Source organism: Pollicipes pollicipes, unplaced genomic scaffold, assembly GCF_011947565.3.
Source record: "Pollicipes pollicipes isolate AB1234 unplaced genomic scaffold, Ppol_2.1 Scaffold_4002;HRSCAF=4701_pilon_pilon_pilon, whole genome shotgun sequence".
In the NCBI taxonomy this organism is placed as follows: domain Eukaryota; kingdom Metazoa; phylum Arthropoda; class Thecostraca; order Pollicipedomorpha; family Pollicipedidae; genus Pollicipes; species Pollicipes pollicipes.
In genome coordinates, this window is record NW_023596420.1 from 26,192,810 (window position 1) to 26,210,782 (window position 17,973).

General features: G+C 51.7%; 1 protein-coding gene across 1 annotated transcript in view; it reads right to left on the bottom strand.

Annotated features, from left to right (window-relative positions):
• The window catches only part of LOC119094292 (uncharacterized), a 28,729-nt gene that overhangs the window by 2,095 nt on the left and 8,661 nt on the right, over nt 1-17,973 (bottom strand). Inside the window, exon 5 of the mRNA XM_037217365.1 lies at nt 2,209-2,342. Coding sequence (XP_037073260.1) covers nt 2,209-2,342 — 134 coding nt within the window. The remainder of the gene's footprint in view (nt 1-2,208; nt 2,343-17,973) is intronic.

Sequence of the window (17,973 nt, forward strand, 5' to 3'; positions counted from 1 at the left end):
GCCAGCACCGGTCAGGCGAGTCGCAGGCGGAGCGGTAGGAACACACCAGTACGGTCAGAGCGCAGACAGGACAGCACTGGCTGGTCACGACAGCCACATAACACCGATCAAAGTGGACGGAACTGGGAACAGCGACGGGAAGGGCGCCACATTTCTTGTTCCTATTTCCATTGCACTAAGGAACTAGCATTATTTGCTCCCTATCTCTGCATAATTTTCGCGACGTTTGAGGATAAGCATCATTTCAAATGTTGTTTGCGCTGCTTCTGCATATCATTGTTTGCATTTTTACGCGCTAGCCTGCAAGCAAATTTTTTTTTAGACTGCTGTCCGTTGCGACACAGTTATCCAAAAGCACGTGCCTAATCCATTCCGGGTCATGGCTGATAAATGTTGCAAACAGCCTATGTTACTGGACCCCACGACCCCATGGTAGCCGATAGCGCATTCTACGTAAGTGCCTGATTTAAAGGGTGTGTTCCACATTTGTATGGGGCTTTGAACTAAAATAGCCACCTTGAAGATTATTAGGTGCAGTTCACACCACTGCCCTTCTAAGATGTAAACCGCTATAGTTTGTGAGCTACACGCCCGCAAAGATGAGCGGGCTATTTCAGGGAGACTATTTCAAGGCTACCCAGGCATCCATGACGCCATAAGAGCGTCATTCAAATCCTGTCATTCCATTAGCCATGCTATGATCAAAGCCAAGCAAGATACAATCGTCGAGTCGTTTATATTTAGCGTTCGTGAGCACCATTTCTAGATATAACGGCAGTCAATTAGCTCTTAATCATTGTTGTGCAATGTTGTTGTGACGTAATCAAACAATGACGCATTGACGGACATGTTTCTTGAATAGTGGAAGTCTGTTATGTAAAGCAGCCTTTTCCACTTAAAAGTATACCAACAGTCAAAAGTGGGCTTATTTGATCGTATCTGGTGCTCACTTCAATAACTTCAAATGTGAAACATTCCCTTAGATGTCGGGCCGCCACACTACCCTCTGCGGTTCCGCTCAGCACAAAGTGAACCTTTTTGGGAGCGGACTAATATACCTTGTTCTACAGTCATAGTTTCACCTCCTGGTACAGATTGACGAATGTCTATTTCAGACATGCGGTGTCCCATATCTATGGACTTCACCTCTGAGGCCACGATTGTTACATTGCTTTATGCAAATAGTTATTATATGACCTGCTTTACTCTAGGTTTATATGCTTTGACCTGTGCACGAAATGTGTATTCTTCAATGCAGTGGACTCCCTCGAACTTGTATCGCCGAGGGTAACCGGACAAAAAATAAAAAGCCCAGAACCCAAAGGATGACATGTCAAGTGTGGAGAATCAACAATGACGAAACGTAAAAACGGATAAAAATCAAACACAAATTGTAAAAGGAAACACGCCAAAAGCACGAGAAGAAGAACACAAGACAAAACGGCAGAGGTCAAAGATATTAAATACAATGAGCCACAGATGAAGAGCATCACAAGTTCATAAGACTGTAAATCAAATAAACAAAGTAAAGCAACCCTTCACTCCATTTCCGGCCCGTAATCCACACCCGAGCTCGTGATTGCAGCACCTCAGGCAACTCGTGTGACCATGGTGGACCGTATTTGGCGTGCACTCTGATGCACATATTTTCTTCACTCCCCGAATTCCCCAACCAGAAACAACTTCACTGCATTATTCTCAAACCGAAAGTACTTCGGTTCGTACCCCGTACTGACTAACCGACTGACATGCGGTTTCCTGCAAAACAATCATTTTAGTAACCTGAGTTTCTCACGTAGGCAGGGACCAGCCCTGCCGTCTGTTCAGTTTTATTTGGTTTGCGTAGTGCACGGCGGCCGGACTAGAGTGCACGCCAATGGGGTCACCTCTCTTTAAGAGACGAGACGGGTATTAAGGGAACAGACAGCCTAAGCATACAGGCCCATTTTTGGAGAGGAGTGTGACCCCCAAGGTGTCTTAACTTTTTAAGGTATCTTAACTTGGGAAATACCAGCGATTATTTTACAAGTTATCGTTTGACTGGTAGTTAGCGAATTCGTAGAGTTCTTTCAGCAGGAATATACGCCCACGTTATCGACAGCAACGCATCAGTCAGCGGGCTTCCCAGTCGGCGCCGCTGGACACCCCACACAGCATGCCCCCCCCCCCCCCCCCCCCCGACGCCCCGCTGTGGCATCGCGCACTCACCAGTTTGTTGACCTCGAGTGTCTCGTCCTGGGAGCGGTCGGCGGCTCCGGCGGCGCCGTGCTGGCTCTGGTAGCGCAGCCGGCGGATGTGGCGGGTCACCGGGCTGCAGTCGAAGTTGAGCCGCACACCCAGCTCTGCCGGCGTCCAGAGTGGCCGCGGCCGGCCGACAATGACACCGACACCGACACCAGCACCGGCCGACACGTCTCACACCGGCACCGGCAGGCACGTCTCACACCGGCACCGGCAGGCACGTGTCACACCGGCACCGGCCGACACGCTCCACACGCCGGCGCCGGCAGACACGCCCCACACGCCGGCACCGGCAGACACGTCTCACACCGGCACCGGCAGGCACGCCCCACACGCCGGCACCGGCAGACACGTCTCACACCGGCACCGGCAGACACGCCCCACACGCCGGCGCCGGCAGACACGCCCCACACGCCGGCAGACACGTCTCACACCGGCACCAGCCGACAAGTCCCACATATTGGCACCGACTGACCAGCACACACTTTGTCTTACAGACACAGGAACGCACCACCCGCCACAGCGCCAGGGAGTGGCAAACAGCACACGGGTGCAGCACAGCTCAACACAGTATGTAAACGATGTCATGCAGAATCCCTCTGGCGCGCATGCGATCAGTCGGCTACATTTTCTGCAAAGAAAACAAACTTGATGATAAATAAGCAATGGACAGCTAACAAACATACAGTAAACAAAGATGGGAGTAGGAACAAGGGGAGGGGCGAGTAGTCCATGTCCTCCACTTTTCAAGGTGGGGTGGAGGTAGCAGTGTTGAATGCTCCCCCCCCCCCTCCCACCACACACACACTTTTCATACTTAAATTGGGTTTGGCCTACTTTTTACTGTCTTAAACAGATATGCGAATGCATCTACTTAACCAGTATGCTTCCTCAAACCGAAATGCGCAAAACCGCTCCACGTGGTAAACAGCAGCATCTCATGCCATCATCTACGGCGGACGAAGGTGCTTGGGGAAAACTCTTGGTTACTCTAGTGCAAAAGGCTGCGTTCTGTCTTTTTATATAGGCCTGATTCTTCAGCGTGCATGCGTGCATTCCATTTGATGATGGCAGACCCTGTGGGAGATTGTGCATCTATATCAATACCATACCCTTCACTCTTGCCTGTGGTCTCAACCTCGAATGAGAAGCAATGGATAGATCACAAAATTACTCCATTTCAGCAGACATGCAGTCTTCATATGAGTCCTGCAATTTTGATGAACCATGAACTCTAAATCCAAGCGTAACCAGAATCCGGAACTTGGGATGTTTCTAGAACGTAAACCCTCACTCTCTTCGTACACTTTCCAGGAACCCAAGGACGTAAACTTCCATTCACTTCACGTAAAAGGTTTGATGACGAAACATTCTAACAGGTTGTACCATCTCGCCCTCGTAACCAAACAATATTTGCAGTTGCTTAAATATCACACATAGAACATCCGCGGACAGTTTTCACCACTGCCGGTCATCTGATCTATGGGCACAGCCCGGTAGTGAATCAGCTCGACGCGCATCTCGTCAAAAAGGACCAACGCGTCTGGCTCCGTGCCGATGCCAGGCTGGAAGAAAAGCTGATAGCCGACAGTCAGCGACTCAAAACTGAGCTCCTTCTTAGAGCTGCGTGAAGCAGAAGTTTTCCAGAACCATGCCTTATCTGCAACTATCCAAATACTCCATGCGGGCCATCGGCGGGCAGTGTTTAAAAAGGAGAAAACGGTGCAATCGTGACGCCCACCTTCAAAGCAGCGCACAGTAACCACCTTCTTTAAGAGTGAATGGCGTAAATTCTAGAGTAAGGAGTAACTTCCCAAGCTTTTCCCTCTAATCAAGTTGCACAGAGTGACTTTTATCTATTAATTCCAACACCCGTAAAATTCTATTTACGGGAGGAATGGAAATAGGATTTTACTACGCACTTCAGCAAGCATCCGTCAGGTTTCATAAACGCAGCTGATTTGATCGCGGAGAACAATTTCACTGCGAAAATGAAGTAAAATAAAAAGATGCCTTGCATTCTCGTAAAATGAACAGCTGTGCTCCTGCGGGAGCCAGTGCGAGGTCAAGAGCGGAGGCGTGGGACGTTTCGAGACCGGATCAACCTGCAGTGGGAAATGACTAAGTCACTCCAGCAAGTGAGTTTATATCACCTGCAGTTCTGATGGCGTTGATTGTTCTACGTCCTCGTTTCGACAAAACATGGGTTTCAAACCGCCCTCCCTTACCGATACAGTAAGCGCATTACGAGTGTTTTGGTTACAAGGCATTACTGTCGCATGGATTGGGCTAATGTCGAATGGAAAGGTGAATTACCTTTTATTTGCACATAAGAAGCACGACAAGTGAACGAGTACAAACAACAGTCGCATTTACCAGAAGCGTAACAGCTTAGTGTTGTTCAAACCAGCCCTCCAGGTTTTGACCCGCCTGTTTTTTTCTCTTTAGATTACATACCAATATTCAAAATCTCGAAAGGCTTTAAGAAGCCGTTTTCGGATCTCTGCTGTGATGGCAGAGGCCATGATGGGTGTAATCGGGCCTGGCTTAGCCCACCCCACCTGGGGGAATCATGCACTGGCACCAAGCGAGCAGTTCCTTATTCCGCCCAGGTAAGTGATGTTGCGAAAATAATCCTGTCACATGTGAAGGCAGACTGATAGTTATATGTGAGTTAATTGTCATGTCTTAGCTGTAGTCGTGCATGCCACGACGTGCAAGGAGTATGATACGGCATTTGGCATATGTATGTTAGACTGGTGCTATTGGCGATCATCAGTCGGACACGAACTCGTCAATATGCCGTGCCGTATATGCTGTACGCAGTTTACTCATCATACTGCACCTGAAACATGTGCTTGGAGTATGGAAATCTCACGCTAATGAAAAGGCGTATCACGTGTAATAACTAATAAAACATTTATTTCACAGTCATTTATTTACTACGTCGCTGCCTGCGCAAGGCATGTTAGAAAAAAAATGAAGTAATACCTTAATCTCAGGTTTTTTTCATCCGTTAGGTTTTATTTGCTTGTGGCGAACTGCCATGGACCACCGAAGTGTGCTGTATGCCGCGTCGTCCACCGTGTAAGCGCGGCAATGCAGGCGAGACCAGCTGGCCCCATGGCTTGGGAGACCGGACAAAAGCTCCAGGAAGTTCAGACAAAGCTGTTTCGTATGCAGGCCCGCGGCTGTTGCACGTAAGCGGCCTCCCGCCAACAAGACATGATATCTGCGCGACTGCCCCGATACGCATCACATTTCTGCTTGCGCTCATCGTCATGTGAACCCGTCACTTACTCCGTAGCACTTACGGTGTACTTAGCACTTACGGACCTCAAAATGGCCATCGGCTCACTTCGGGAGTATTTCATATGAATGGTCGCGAGACGATGCATGTGTAGTTCTAAGGTTTTGTCTTCTAGTTTGGGTGAAGCCCCCGCTCTGTTCTGCATTACGAAGCTAATCTCCTGTGCGCGTCATATGTATTTCAGGGTGCGTAGATGGGATGCATGTTGACATCACGATGGCGGCCGATAAAGTCGACCGGCATACGAAGCGCAAATCGCAGACCAGTCTTAACGTGATGGTCGTCGCTGGACCGAACTGCAAGGTGCTAGCCCTCCCGACCGCGCGACCGGCCCATGCAATTTGCATTACATGCATCAATATCAAAGCCCAAAAATCTCGATAATACAAAATGAAGAACAGGAGTCTAATAACATGGCCCTCTGATGCACAGAAGATCCTCCTACTGCAGAATAGGATCCTTCCAATTGACAGAAAAGGCCTCCAAAATCCGGCCAACAGCCTTATTACCATAAAACAGGGCATCCTAATAGAGTAACGGCCCTCTGAGAAATGAGAGGGGTTATCTTGGTTCACAGCTCAGTCCTGAGCTCATTTTGCGGAACTAAATTCCTGTTCGTTGAATGTGCGGTGTATGCGACATATGCAGGATGTGGGGCCGTCCAGCGTTTTCATTGGAATTACGTAGAAAAAAGCGTCGTAGTACTTCGCTGTATTTTATTGCCTCGCACAGCAGAAGCGCTTGGTATTATAAGGATTTGACTGCAAATAGGTTTTTTACAATTTTAACAACATGGTTATGATTAATTACGGGTGTCCAAGCTGCCGAATCCATGATGACGTTGTCGTTGACATCGACAACGAACGGGCGTGCCAATGAAATTACTTCAGCCTGACCACTTCATGATTTACTTCAGCGGAGTGATGCCGGGTATATGAAACCGGCGTAGGAAGCAGGGAGCTACACCAACCTTACTTCGGCCAGCCCGAAGTAAGTAGTAACTTCTCTTTATGAAACTGGGTGCGGGGCGCATGGATTGCTCGACCATAGCGAACACTGGACCAAGGCGATGGAGCAGTCAACCACCACCTCCTTCCAAGAAGCGTGTGCCATTTTTGATCGCTGACTGTCGTCGCGGGAAATGACAGCCCGACGCCCTCCGTCTGTGGAACGCCAGGGAAAATAGCTGAAGACGTTATCCGTCAAAGCTACCATCAGTTGAATGACACACGGGAGTACAGCGAGCGGCGTAGAGCGTTACGGCGCACCGGGAACAAAATCCTCCAGATGTGCGGTCGACGGCTCAGCGACCCCGTCGGCCGGAGCCGGCAGCCGAGCCTGCATGCCAGCCGAGCCGAGCCGCGCCACCAGCGGACAAGTAGCTGGACGCCGCGGAGAGGCCGGAGTACGTGGCAGCTCACTCGGACCGGCTCACTGCACCAGAAACACATCGTCGCCCACGCCACACGGCGTCGACTCGAGAAACAAACAGGTGGCGCCACCCTCGGCGAGGCACCTGGACTCCGGAGATACGCGCATATATCACCCATCCATTACACAAATTGTGAAAGGGGCTCACAGCAGTGATTTAGATGAAGTTGCGCAAACGTTGTGCGCCATGGTACTCGTAGCCATAATCTAACTCAGGTGTTACATATACACGTTAATCGCCATCACGCTATTCCCCATATATCGATATTACATTTTACAACGTTACCAAAATGTCACTGTGATGTGATTGCCATCCAGTCTACATCCGAATGACCACTGCTTTATTCGAATGCATGTATCGATGCAAAACGGCTCCAACACATGCCAGTTATTTGCAGCGTGCCAGGAAACATTCCAAGTAAGCCTCCTGCTGGCGACGGGGAGAAGCGCCGGCCAGACCGCCAAAGCCGTTGCTCCGCGTCACCAACATGAGGGCCCACTTCCACGGTGGCAACAACGCGGGCACCTTCCGCCAGCTGCTCCTATTGGCGGTAAATGGGGAGGTGCCGACCCTGCAACACCTGGGCGCAGATGCTATCCGGGTCCGCACGGGCTGCGCAGCGCACGCGCGGCAATCTGTAGCTGACTGACCAAATTCACCCCGGCGTAGACCAACGCTTTGGCGATGATTGGTGGCCTGGCAGCGCACCATACTCAGTTTGCTGAGCGTGGACGTCACGGAACTAATCTATATCCACAACAGCAGACCCGAAAGACTTTTCAGAAGAGCTGCGTTGCAGCGCTACATGTCTGATGCTGGGGCATCGTCCGTACCGACAAGGTACACATGTCCTGAACAGCGTCCAGGTATGAGGGAAAACCTTCTCACGAATCGTCCTCGAGACAGGAGTTCCAGGGGTCTTGATGGATCGGGATGCCCACACATAATGAACAGCACCGTGCGCATCATGACCGGAGTGCACCCCATGTGGCTAAGCTTAATGTGCTCATGAGACCCAGCGGGGAACAGCGCGTGCGTCCGCCCCAACTCTGACTGGAGGTGGGTATCGACTCTGGGCTGCAGTTCAGCTTCCGTCGCCTCCACCTTCCACTGGAGGCCGCCTTCGCCATGACCACCAATCGCAGCCAGATACAGATGAAGGAACGCATCAGCGTGTATATGCCACAGCAAGTTTTCACTCATGGGCAGCTGTATGTCACGCTGTCTCAGGTCGGGAATGATGACGGCGTCCAACTACTCTACCTCAGACAGTACGCCCGAAACTTCATACACTGCGAGGTACTCTGAGGCGCCGAGAAACGTCGACACTTTCCAAGGAGGCGCCTGCGATGACCAGCCTGGGCGAGGAAACATAGCGCCACCCACGGAGCTGTAAATTTAGTCTGTTCAGCTAGCGTCGGCGTTGTCTTTCCATCACAAGCCGAGATCTCCTTTCGGGTGTTAAAAAAGGAGAACGCAGTCTGATGTGGTCACCTTCTCACGGCAAATTACGTCTGATGCTAAGAGGCACAGAAAAAACGGTAAGTTCATATCGCTGATTCGCTCACACTTTTCAGTTCACGCACCTGGTGGAATCCACAGCAAAACATGGAAGCAATAGTATTATCCATCTAGATGCGCCATCAGTATTAGGTTCCTTATTTGTCCTCGTTCTGCGACATGGGAACCATAAGAAAACAGTCACATCTCTACACCGACTTCACCAGCCCCAAGGTACCGCGTGGATAAGTAATGTGTCCGCACACGTTGGACCCTGCGGCCGCTTCCGTCTAATCTATTTAGCTTTATTCGTCACTTAAAACGAATAATGTCAAACCTACCAGCATAACTACCGAAACAAAACAATCGGAGGCAGTGGAAACAGAGACGAAGAGAAAGCTGCCGCACACTACCTCACCGCTTCCAGAGAACAGCTCCATTGCCAAGCACTGGGTGGTTGCGATTACGGTGGCACTCTACATCGAAGACAACAAGGTAGCACTGTCTATCAAAATGTCGCCTGGAAAAGACCCAGGCTAAAGCCGCGTTCGCCCCCAAAAGCTCCTCACAGGATTCATCACCGGGAGTATTCGGCGATAGGTAGACAGGTCCCACTTGTAGATCTTCTCAGAAAACCCCCACCCAAGAGCCACCCAGCATCTCCTGGTGCCTCTTGATGTGGAGGACGTGGGAGGGATGGGAACCCGCCACCCCAGACCATCCCCAGCAGCTGGACGGATCGTCTTGATGCGTGCTCATCCGCTTTACCACTCTAGCATTGCGTAGCGGCGAGAACCATAAAGTCCCAACGTCGCTGGACGTTCAAGTTAAATGGTCCAGAAGTACCATGGCCAAGAGAAGAAGTAACTGGTGCAGCATAAGGTGCATTCCATAACTAGCACACATTGATCAATAAATCAACGAAGGGTACCGCCGCCAGATGATGAAGCAGTCAACCGATGGATCGAATCCAGCCTCCGAAGCCCAAGCCAAAACTGGTCGAAACAAAGATGACTCGCATCCTCATAGCTCGGTCTCAGGTCTTCGCGTACACTCCCACCAGAATGAGGCAGAGGCCGCTGCATGCAGCGCCTCACCTTTGCCCGCTAATAGCACCGCACTGAGTCGCCCACCATGAAGGTTGGCAAGGAGGTGACTAAACTGCAGCTCCGCAGGAGTGTGAGTCGCTCTCTCCACGTACTTGCGCTGACAGCGGAATACTTAGAGCGTGTAGTTCCCGAGGTGCGAACATAAAGGCCTGTGACACCTTGGTTCAAGCGTATGGCACTTAAGTGACCGAGCTGCTACGACCAGGGTGGGGAGTTGAAACGGTCCCCTCCCAGTGCCAGATGTTTGATAAGGAACATTACATACGCCCTCCCCCTCAAATGCTATGTGAAGGAAATGCGTTTGGGAAAAATGCAATTCAAAGAAATGCCAAACGAAGAATTGCGTGCATGAAAAATTATGATACCGAGGAACTGCGTATGTAAAGAAATGCAATGCCAACTACGCAAATGAAGAAGTGCAATACGAAGAAACGCGCACATGAAGAAGTGCAATAGGAAGGGAACACGTATAATAGGGAACACGATGCGAAAGAACACGGGTGCGAAGAAATGCTGTACAATATGTGACGAGAAGACACATGCATGCAAAGACATGCAATACAAAGCATTGCAGACCACAGCTTTTGCGATTTTGAAGTTTTGGGAGCATGAATATTTGCGTGCGAATATGTGCGTACGGGATTCGTGATATGCCGTACCGCGCGCGAAAAACTGCCCGGTCGCCAGGCTGTGACATCTGCGCGACTAGAACGACCGACCGCGGGACTAGGAGGACCGACGCAGGGCGCGCCGCCCTCAACGCCTTCTAGAGCAGCGTACCTGGAGAGCAGATCTCAGATGCGCCTTTCGGGCCACTCTCAGCGAGGCTCCGAAACACGCAAAGCCTAACTCGTGCCACGATACAACGAAGAAGCTGAACGCGCCATTCATACCGCAATCACGCCCGTCGTAGCACGCGTTCCGCGAGGCGAGATGAGAAGAGCTGCTGGAGGTGATGGCTAACCTGTCAGGATGCTATCCTGCTGCTGGCAGATAACTTCAAATGGACGTATGTGAAACACGGTCATGATGATGGTGACGCCATGGTCGTCATCAGCGCACAGCGACGGCCGCCCACCGAGTACGGGCGCCGCTTCAACCTACCCGAGACCGGGAGGTAGCGGTGCTTATGTCGGACGTGCCAAGGGGAGAAATTGGCACTGGTGTGTCGTCTAGCGGCAGGAGTCGAGATAAATATGCCAATGCAGTGCTATTAAACGGCAGGAATCAAAACTAATTTTATACGTCGCGAATGCTGGATGTTGTGAACATGGTTTGACTCTGGACGCTGCAAGCTTGGGTGCTATGAACTCAGCCAAAGCGAACGGCATTGGAAGCATTGTGGATGCTATGAATACTGGATGTTGCCATTTGATGTCGCCCGGAACGCTTGCCGGTGTTAGCGATGCCGATCGCGCGGCAGCTCTGACGGAACTGGCCGGTAGCGGTAGCATCCAGCCGGTCTCGTGACGTGGACCAGCGGGATGCGGGATGCGGGATGCGGGACCATCACCCATGCGACACTCCGGGTGCTGAAACCGGCGGTGGGGGACCACGGACCCGCTGGATTCCATGCGAACCCGCTTCTGTGTTTACGAGATCACACCGCACGGTCGGCAGTCGTATAGCTACATCCTGTAGTCAAACGAGAAATATCGTTTTTAGTTGATCCGCTGCATTTAATATGAAAAGCCAAAAGCTTATGAACGAGGATTGGGACGAGCCCTTAGACTGCCTTTGGTCTAAGGATCGAGCAAGCCTTATCCAGTATTTGCTGGAAAAGGTGGAGGAAACCAGTGGTACCCTTTGCATCATGAAACTGGCTTTCAGGGCTTAGCTCTGGTGAATGACTACGCCCCAGTGTGTATTGACTCAACTGTTCCCATTAGGTGGAGTCACGCGAATGTGCTTCGCCGGGTCCGGGTCGGAAGTCACAGCCGAGCTTGGAACGCCTTATAAGCTTCTTGCGGTGCTGTACCCGACCGCCCCTCAGATATCTCAGTCAGGAACGCGGAAGATACGCCCGCGCTCGCTCCGCTGCACCGTCGTAGGCTATATTGATGCTACCATTTGGTCCCGCAGTGTGATCTGCCAAACCGGGGCCCAGTCCAAGTGCTGACTGGGACCCAGAAGATCCATGGATTCGTGGTAACCCGGGGCGCAGTTTTGAGTCCATCTGGTTCTTCCGGAGTCATAAAATAATCCTTACGCCAAGCGCTTCTTTGGGGTAAAACGCGACCGGTCGTCCTCGAATTGTTTGCTGCCTGAGCCCTATATTACCACTTCGGTTTTTGATTTAACTTCAAAATTAGACACGAGTGTAAATTTTTTCATCCATCCATGTTTACTTTGGACTTCCAACTCATTCAACCCACGAAACGTGGGTTGAATCAAACAACCCCGGCGTAAAAGGTGTACCCCCGGTGACGTCACATTGCGGAGAAGAGCGTTATCGGGACGGTTCCAACTGGTGTTCACGGCCTCAAATCCTCATTTGCGCATTTGCGTTTGTGTGCCGGATCGATATACGCATCACTGTTATAAATAAATAGCGGGACATGTGAACAGCCCTTTCGAAGCTTATTTTTCAACACGATGCCCCAGTCGGCCAGAACGAGAAAACTCAAGGAGCAGGAGTGGTATCAGCGTCGCGTGCAAGACAGGTTAGTAGGAAAAAAATCGAAAACGACGATGAGCCCTGGTACTATTTTTCATTTAATGTGTCTTGAACGTGACGTGACCTATTAATGATTTCAAAGTCGCCGCCTGCCGAAATGTTCCACACGATGATGACAAAACTATTAAATCCCGTATAAAGTACAGATGTATTGAAGTCAACAGCGTAGTTTCCCATGCCGTTTGGTCCAGCTCCAGTCTCCCTAATTTTTAGATAAACTGGATCCAGTGCGGGCAGATATATGTTTAACATGCTCTGATGTAAATTTTACCACTCTTCCCTGCTCATCATCCATCCCTCGAACTGATTTTGGTAAATCTCGACGATAGTCTAAAGTAAAACGCAAATGCGTCTCGATCGTACAGATATCAGGGGGCCATCACCGCAGCTTGAGAAATTGGTCGGGCGGGCGGCGCTGCACGGTAACGTCAATTGCGTCGCTTGGAAAGCAGTAGTCACGCAGAAATGCCGTGGTCGGCCTTGTCTATTATCATGCAGAGTGGCATCAAGTTTGTATTGTTATGTGACCTCGGTACGTGCTACTATGTCGCGGATGGGAGAAATGCGAAGTGGTGTGTTAGCGTTGAGCAAGAGTGAGTATCAAAGGCACTTTTTTGGCAGCAAGATGCCATCCTGTGAAGTGGCCTATTGCAAGTGTTAACCGGCAAAATAAAGGCATTTCATTTTTTACAATCCCAAAAAACGGTCCAACTGCCCTGAAACCATGGGTGCACCGTTGCTCTCGGACTGACACTATGAATGTGGAGAATGCGGAAACACGATCTGATCATTCTCAAGATCATGACTGTGACCCTGGCCATCTGGTTAATGCCCGTCTCACGCCCAATGTTAAACCATGCCTTCGACCAAGTGCGATTCCTTCTATGCAACTAGATATCGCTGGCACACCGAAGCGAGTATGCGTGCGCTGTGAAGGAAAATTCCGGACTATTTTATGCAGAGACCTCTGAAACCGATTCAGTCACTAATGCATGCACAATCTATGCCGCTCTGTGCAGTTTGTCGGCTACAGTACGATATTCAAATGAGACTTTCCAACCATAATCTCGTTTACAAAGTGGGGCCTGATTGCCACATAGTGGCACAACCATCCATGCTACACGGGCGAAGGGGTTGAGGGTCAGGGGCACAGCCAGGGTTTGCGACGGGGGGGGGGGGGGCGGCAAGTTTGTACCAGCGAGTCCCCACTGGCAGTGCGCCTACGCACTGTGAACTAACAAACGCCACAACTGCTTATAGGTAGTACCGAGCGAATCAATGAGCTACCGATATTGGTTTGCCCTGGTGCCTAAAACAGTTCTTTCAGTCGCGTAGCGTACACGTTCACTCGGCTATATGCGAGTCTTGTTACTTATTAAGCACTCTTGGGCGCTTCGTGTTACTGTCCATGGTAGTGTCTGAGATTCCAAATAATAGGTATTTTTCTGGTCACCAAAGTCCGGGATTACGTACAATAACGTGCTAAGAACTGCTGCCGTGCTTAAACCACAGGTCTTAACCCTAACAGACCGTGACTGATGGAGAGGGCGGGGAGCAGGAAGCTCGGAGGGCCGTGCTGCTGTTATCGCTTATTTTTGCGTCGGAAAACAGTGATGACGGTGCCAGCCTCCTCGGACAGCCCATGCAATGAAATGGGACCATGAAACGGGGCTATCCAGGCAGATCCGTGGCTATGGCTGGGAGCGGTAGATATCAGTATGGCGCACGCGGTGCAGTACTCGTCGGCCGTTGACCGTCCCTCTAACCCACTCGGATTATGTCACGCTGAACCACACAAAACAATGTGGCTGTGCATAAAAACAAGCATGCGACAACGAAAGAAAGGGCATGTCCGGGTCCAACACGTTTTGCTGTGACAATAAGAAACAAAACTGTGCGGCTTGCAATAGGGTCTGATTAATGAGCCTGTTCGGTACGTGGAAATGACTGTGTTTGGTTATGTCACAGATCAAAGCAGCAGCGCATACGGACGACGTAGAGGCCGCTTCCCAGCAAGCAGCCGCGATGCCTCCAGTGCCCACCCTGAACGAAGTCGGCGAGGACGATGGGGTCAACGAGTCAGGCGACGACAAGCTCCATGGCAGTGACGGCGGAAGAACCAAAAATGGCCCCCGCCGCGGCGACGAGATGGACGAGGTCAACATCGAGCATGGGGCGCTGACCCTCGTTGCCGCCTTCGTAGCCGCCAAATGCAAACACCTCGATCCAAGCATAAGACTGCCGACCCGAGAAGCACCACCCAGCCGTGTGCCAGACAGCTGGATACACACGATTAGCCAGGGTGGTCTGATGATACCGTCGCCGGCCTGGATGAGCGTTGTCGAGGCTTTCGGGATCGTGCTCCAGCTCGTGATGGGCCGAGGCATGGACCGAGACAGTGGTATCCCAGACCACCTCACAAAACTCCTGCTGAGAAAGTTCTGCGCTGGACAAGCGGATTGCTCGAAAGCTGTTGACAACGCGCATGCACCTGCGCCTCAAGAGCCACTGACACTGCGCGTCGCGCAGAGGCCGGAGTCCGAGAAGAGACAGAGGAGCGGCTGGCGCGTCTCGCCACTGACGCCGTGTGACACGGAAACCAGAGGTGCTGCTGGTCATCAGGCATAGCGGGCTGCCTGCTGGAAAGCGGGACCACTGCAGGCCGCAGGTTCAGGATCTTCATCGGGCTGCATGCCGGCGACAGTGTCTGCGGCGCATCAGAATGTTATCCAGAGACCGACCGTCTTCAGCAGTGTCAACTCATCGTCTGGGACGAGGTGGCCATGACGAGCTGGCGAGCGGTGGAGGCCGTCGAACAGACCCTGCGCGAGCTCCGGCAGCCGTTTGGAGGCATCCTGACAATCCTCTGTGGAGATTAACGCCAGACTTTGCCAGTGGTGGGGAACGGTGGGCGCTCCCAGGTGGTCGACGCCTGCCTTAAGTCATCACCCCCGCGGACGCACGTCACTGTGATGCAGCTGCATACCAACATACCAACATGCGAGCGCACCTGTACAGCGACCAGCGAGCCTCCGAGTTCTCCGCTTTCCTGATGCGCGTCGGATACAGTGAGCTACCCGTCAACTGGTAGCCGGATGACGACCACACAGATGTCCCAGAGCAGGTGTGTAGCCCGGCCACGATGGGCACGAGCTGGCTCGCGGACATTCCGGGACATCGAACACCACTTCCAGGACGCCGGCTGGCTGCACAGGCGGGCCATCCTCACCCCGCTCAACATCGACGTTGACGCCGTGAGCGCCGTCGTCATGACACGACCGTCGGGTGCGGTGCACGCTTAGCACAGCGTGGACACCATATCGGACTGCGTCGCGGTGCCGGCGCCGACCGAGGTGCTGAACAGCATCGACATGCCGGGACTGCCATCACGCACGCTGCCACTCCAGGTGAGCTCCTCTTGCCTTTTAAGCAAACGGATGGCGTCAATGGCGTGAGTGTCCTCCAACCAAGTCGACTGAATACAGCAGTCATCGAATCAAAGTCCAACACAAAACCCTTTTTACGCCAGCCTCTTTCGCGCAACGGTACAGTTTGTGCCAGAATATGATTTGGTTCTTTATCGGTTCTAATTTTTCAGGTGGTGAGGCACAAAATTGCACTGAAAAATTGCAACAAAACTGCCTTTCATATAACAATAAACGCTCATCCCCGAGGCCACGAATACAAAATGCGACCTCATGTATATATTTTTGCAATCGCGTTACACCCATGACAGAGGTTCGAGGTGCTTCGGAGCGCGACGTTTTCAATACATTGAAACATCGCTTTAAAAATGGCCACGTACCCGTTCACAAAAACGGAGCAAGGCATTTCACATGTCATTACATCCATGGAGTTAGAGAGGTCGTTAAACAGACCCAAACACAGCAATCCGTGCTCGCATGTACTTGATCTTTTCGCAGGTCGGGGCCCCGGTCGCCCTGATGCGCAATTTGGACGTGAACGGCACGCTGTGCATCGTGTCGAAGACGTGTACGTCCTGCTGCTGCGCTATGCAACGGGACCCGGCAGAGGCGAGACGCTGCTCCTGCCGCGCCTGCCCATGGCGGTGGATGGTCCCGACTCGGGGCTGGGCTTCTCTTTCCACCGGCCGCAGTTTCCGGTGAAGGCGGCGTTCGCCCCGACCATCAACCGTTGCCAGGGCCAAGCGAGGAAGCGGATCAGTGTTTACCTGCCCTGTTTTCAACAACGGTCAGCTCTACGTTGCGCTGTTCAGGATGGGCAGTAACGAAGATGTGGAGGTATTTTGCCCAACATGGATAACGCGAAACGTCGTGTACGTTGAGGGAGGCCTTCTGAGGACGAGCCAGGACACGGCGTAAATGCTCACTATTCACACCTCCAGTTTGGTCTACCAGGCTTGCACCGCTTGCATTACTTGCACTGCCTCCAAATTTACGATCTGGAGTCCGGAGTATGCGGTCCGGTGTGGCTGCCTTTTCGCGGCAGACTGTCTGACACAAGAAGTTACAGAGAGCCACAGGCAAGCTAACAGTTGTTCAACTACGCTAACGGAACAGATCACGTACCCCTAGCGGGTACGTTATGGCGTTAAACGACCGTGATTTTCAGCGTTTGCAAAACAGTTTTCTTCGTTGACGTATAATCACAGCACATCAAATAAATCACAATCGGCAACCACCAGGCGGCTGAATGCGAAGGGGGGCAATTCGCCAAAGCTCTACATGAAAAGCTCGGGCGGTGGTAGGTGCCACATTATCGACGCGAGACTCAAGCCATCGACCAAAAGCCCACAGGTCTTACTCGTCTATATATTATGTGGTTAGGGTGCGTGCCTGTCTGTCCTGTTTTGCGTTGCGTCGTCCACGGGCCGAACGGCGGGCCGCTGAATGGTGCAATTTGGACACGACACGCAGGCGCAAGAAGCGGTTTTCCACGGGTAGATCGCGAGCCGCTACGGACCGGGCTTCGGGCGTGGCACGTGGCGGAAGAACCGTTTTAGGCCCATGGGCCCAACGTTGGCATTTCGAAAAACCGTGCACAATGCAACACGCCGTCGTCGTAACTGCAGCCAGAGTCGTAATGTAATTTACATCACTGCGCGCACCAATTCATTGCGTGTATTTATCACGCTTTTTTTGTTATTCTGGGCGCTGCCCCGTCGATACATCAACATTACCGAAACGGCAGCAACTCAACACTTTCGCGTAGCCAAATATGATCCGACGCGAATTGTTTGCTTTGCGAAATGCCACAGAAACCACACGTCAAATACAGAATAATTTGCAACGGGTTCCATCGGAAGACCCAGGAAGTGCACGAAGATTTCAGCGAAGCTTGTTGCTATGGCAAAACAGCACTGTCATTGGCTTTGCGGTGTGAGTTTTGGAGTCACTAAGAAGTCCGAACATTGAAACATTGTACGAACACAAACATTGCGGCAGCATTGACAAGTGGCAGAGGCAACATCACGGAGGTCTGGCGCTTACAGCGATAGCAAATGCGGCCCTCTTGAGCATTGCATCGCATTTCTTGAACAATGTATAACAACGCTCCAACCCCAGTGGAAATCTGGAGAGCAAGACTTGAACGTCCCTGGCAGTCGGCACATCACCCTGGTTCCCGTCAGCCATCTTGGCAGCTAGAGTTCGGTGACGTATCTGAAGTCCAGGCAACAACAAATAGTTGATCTCGAAGCCGAAGTCTGGCTTCAAGGGAGGAA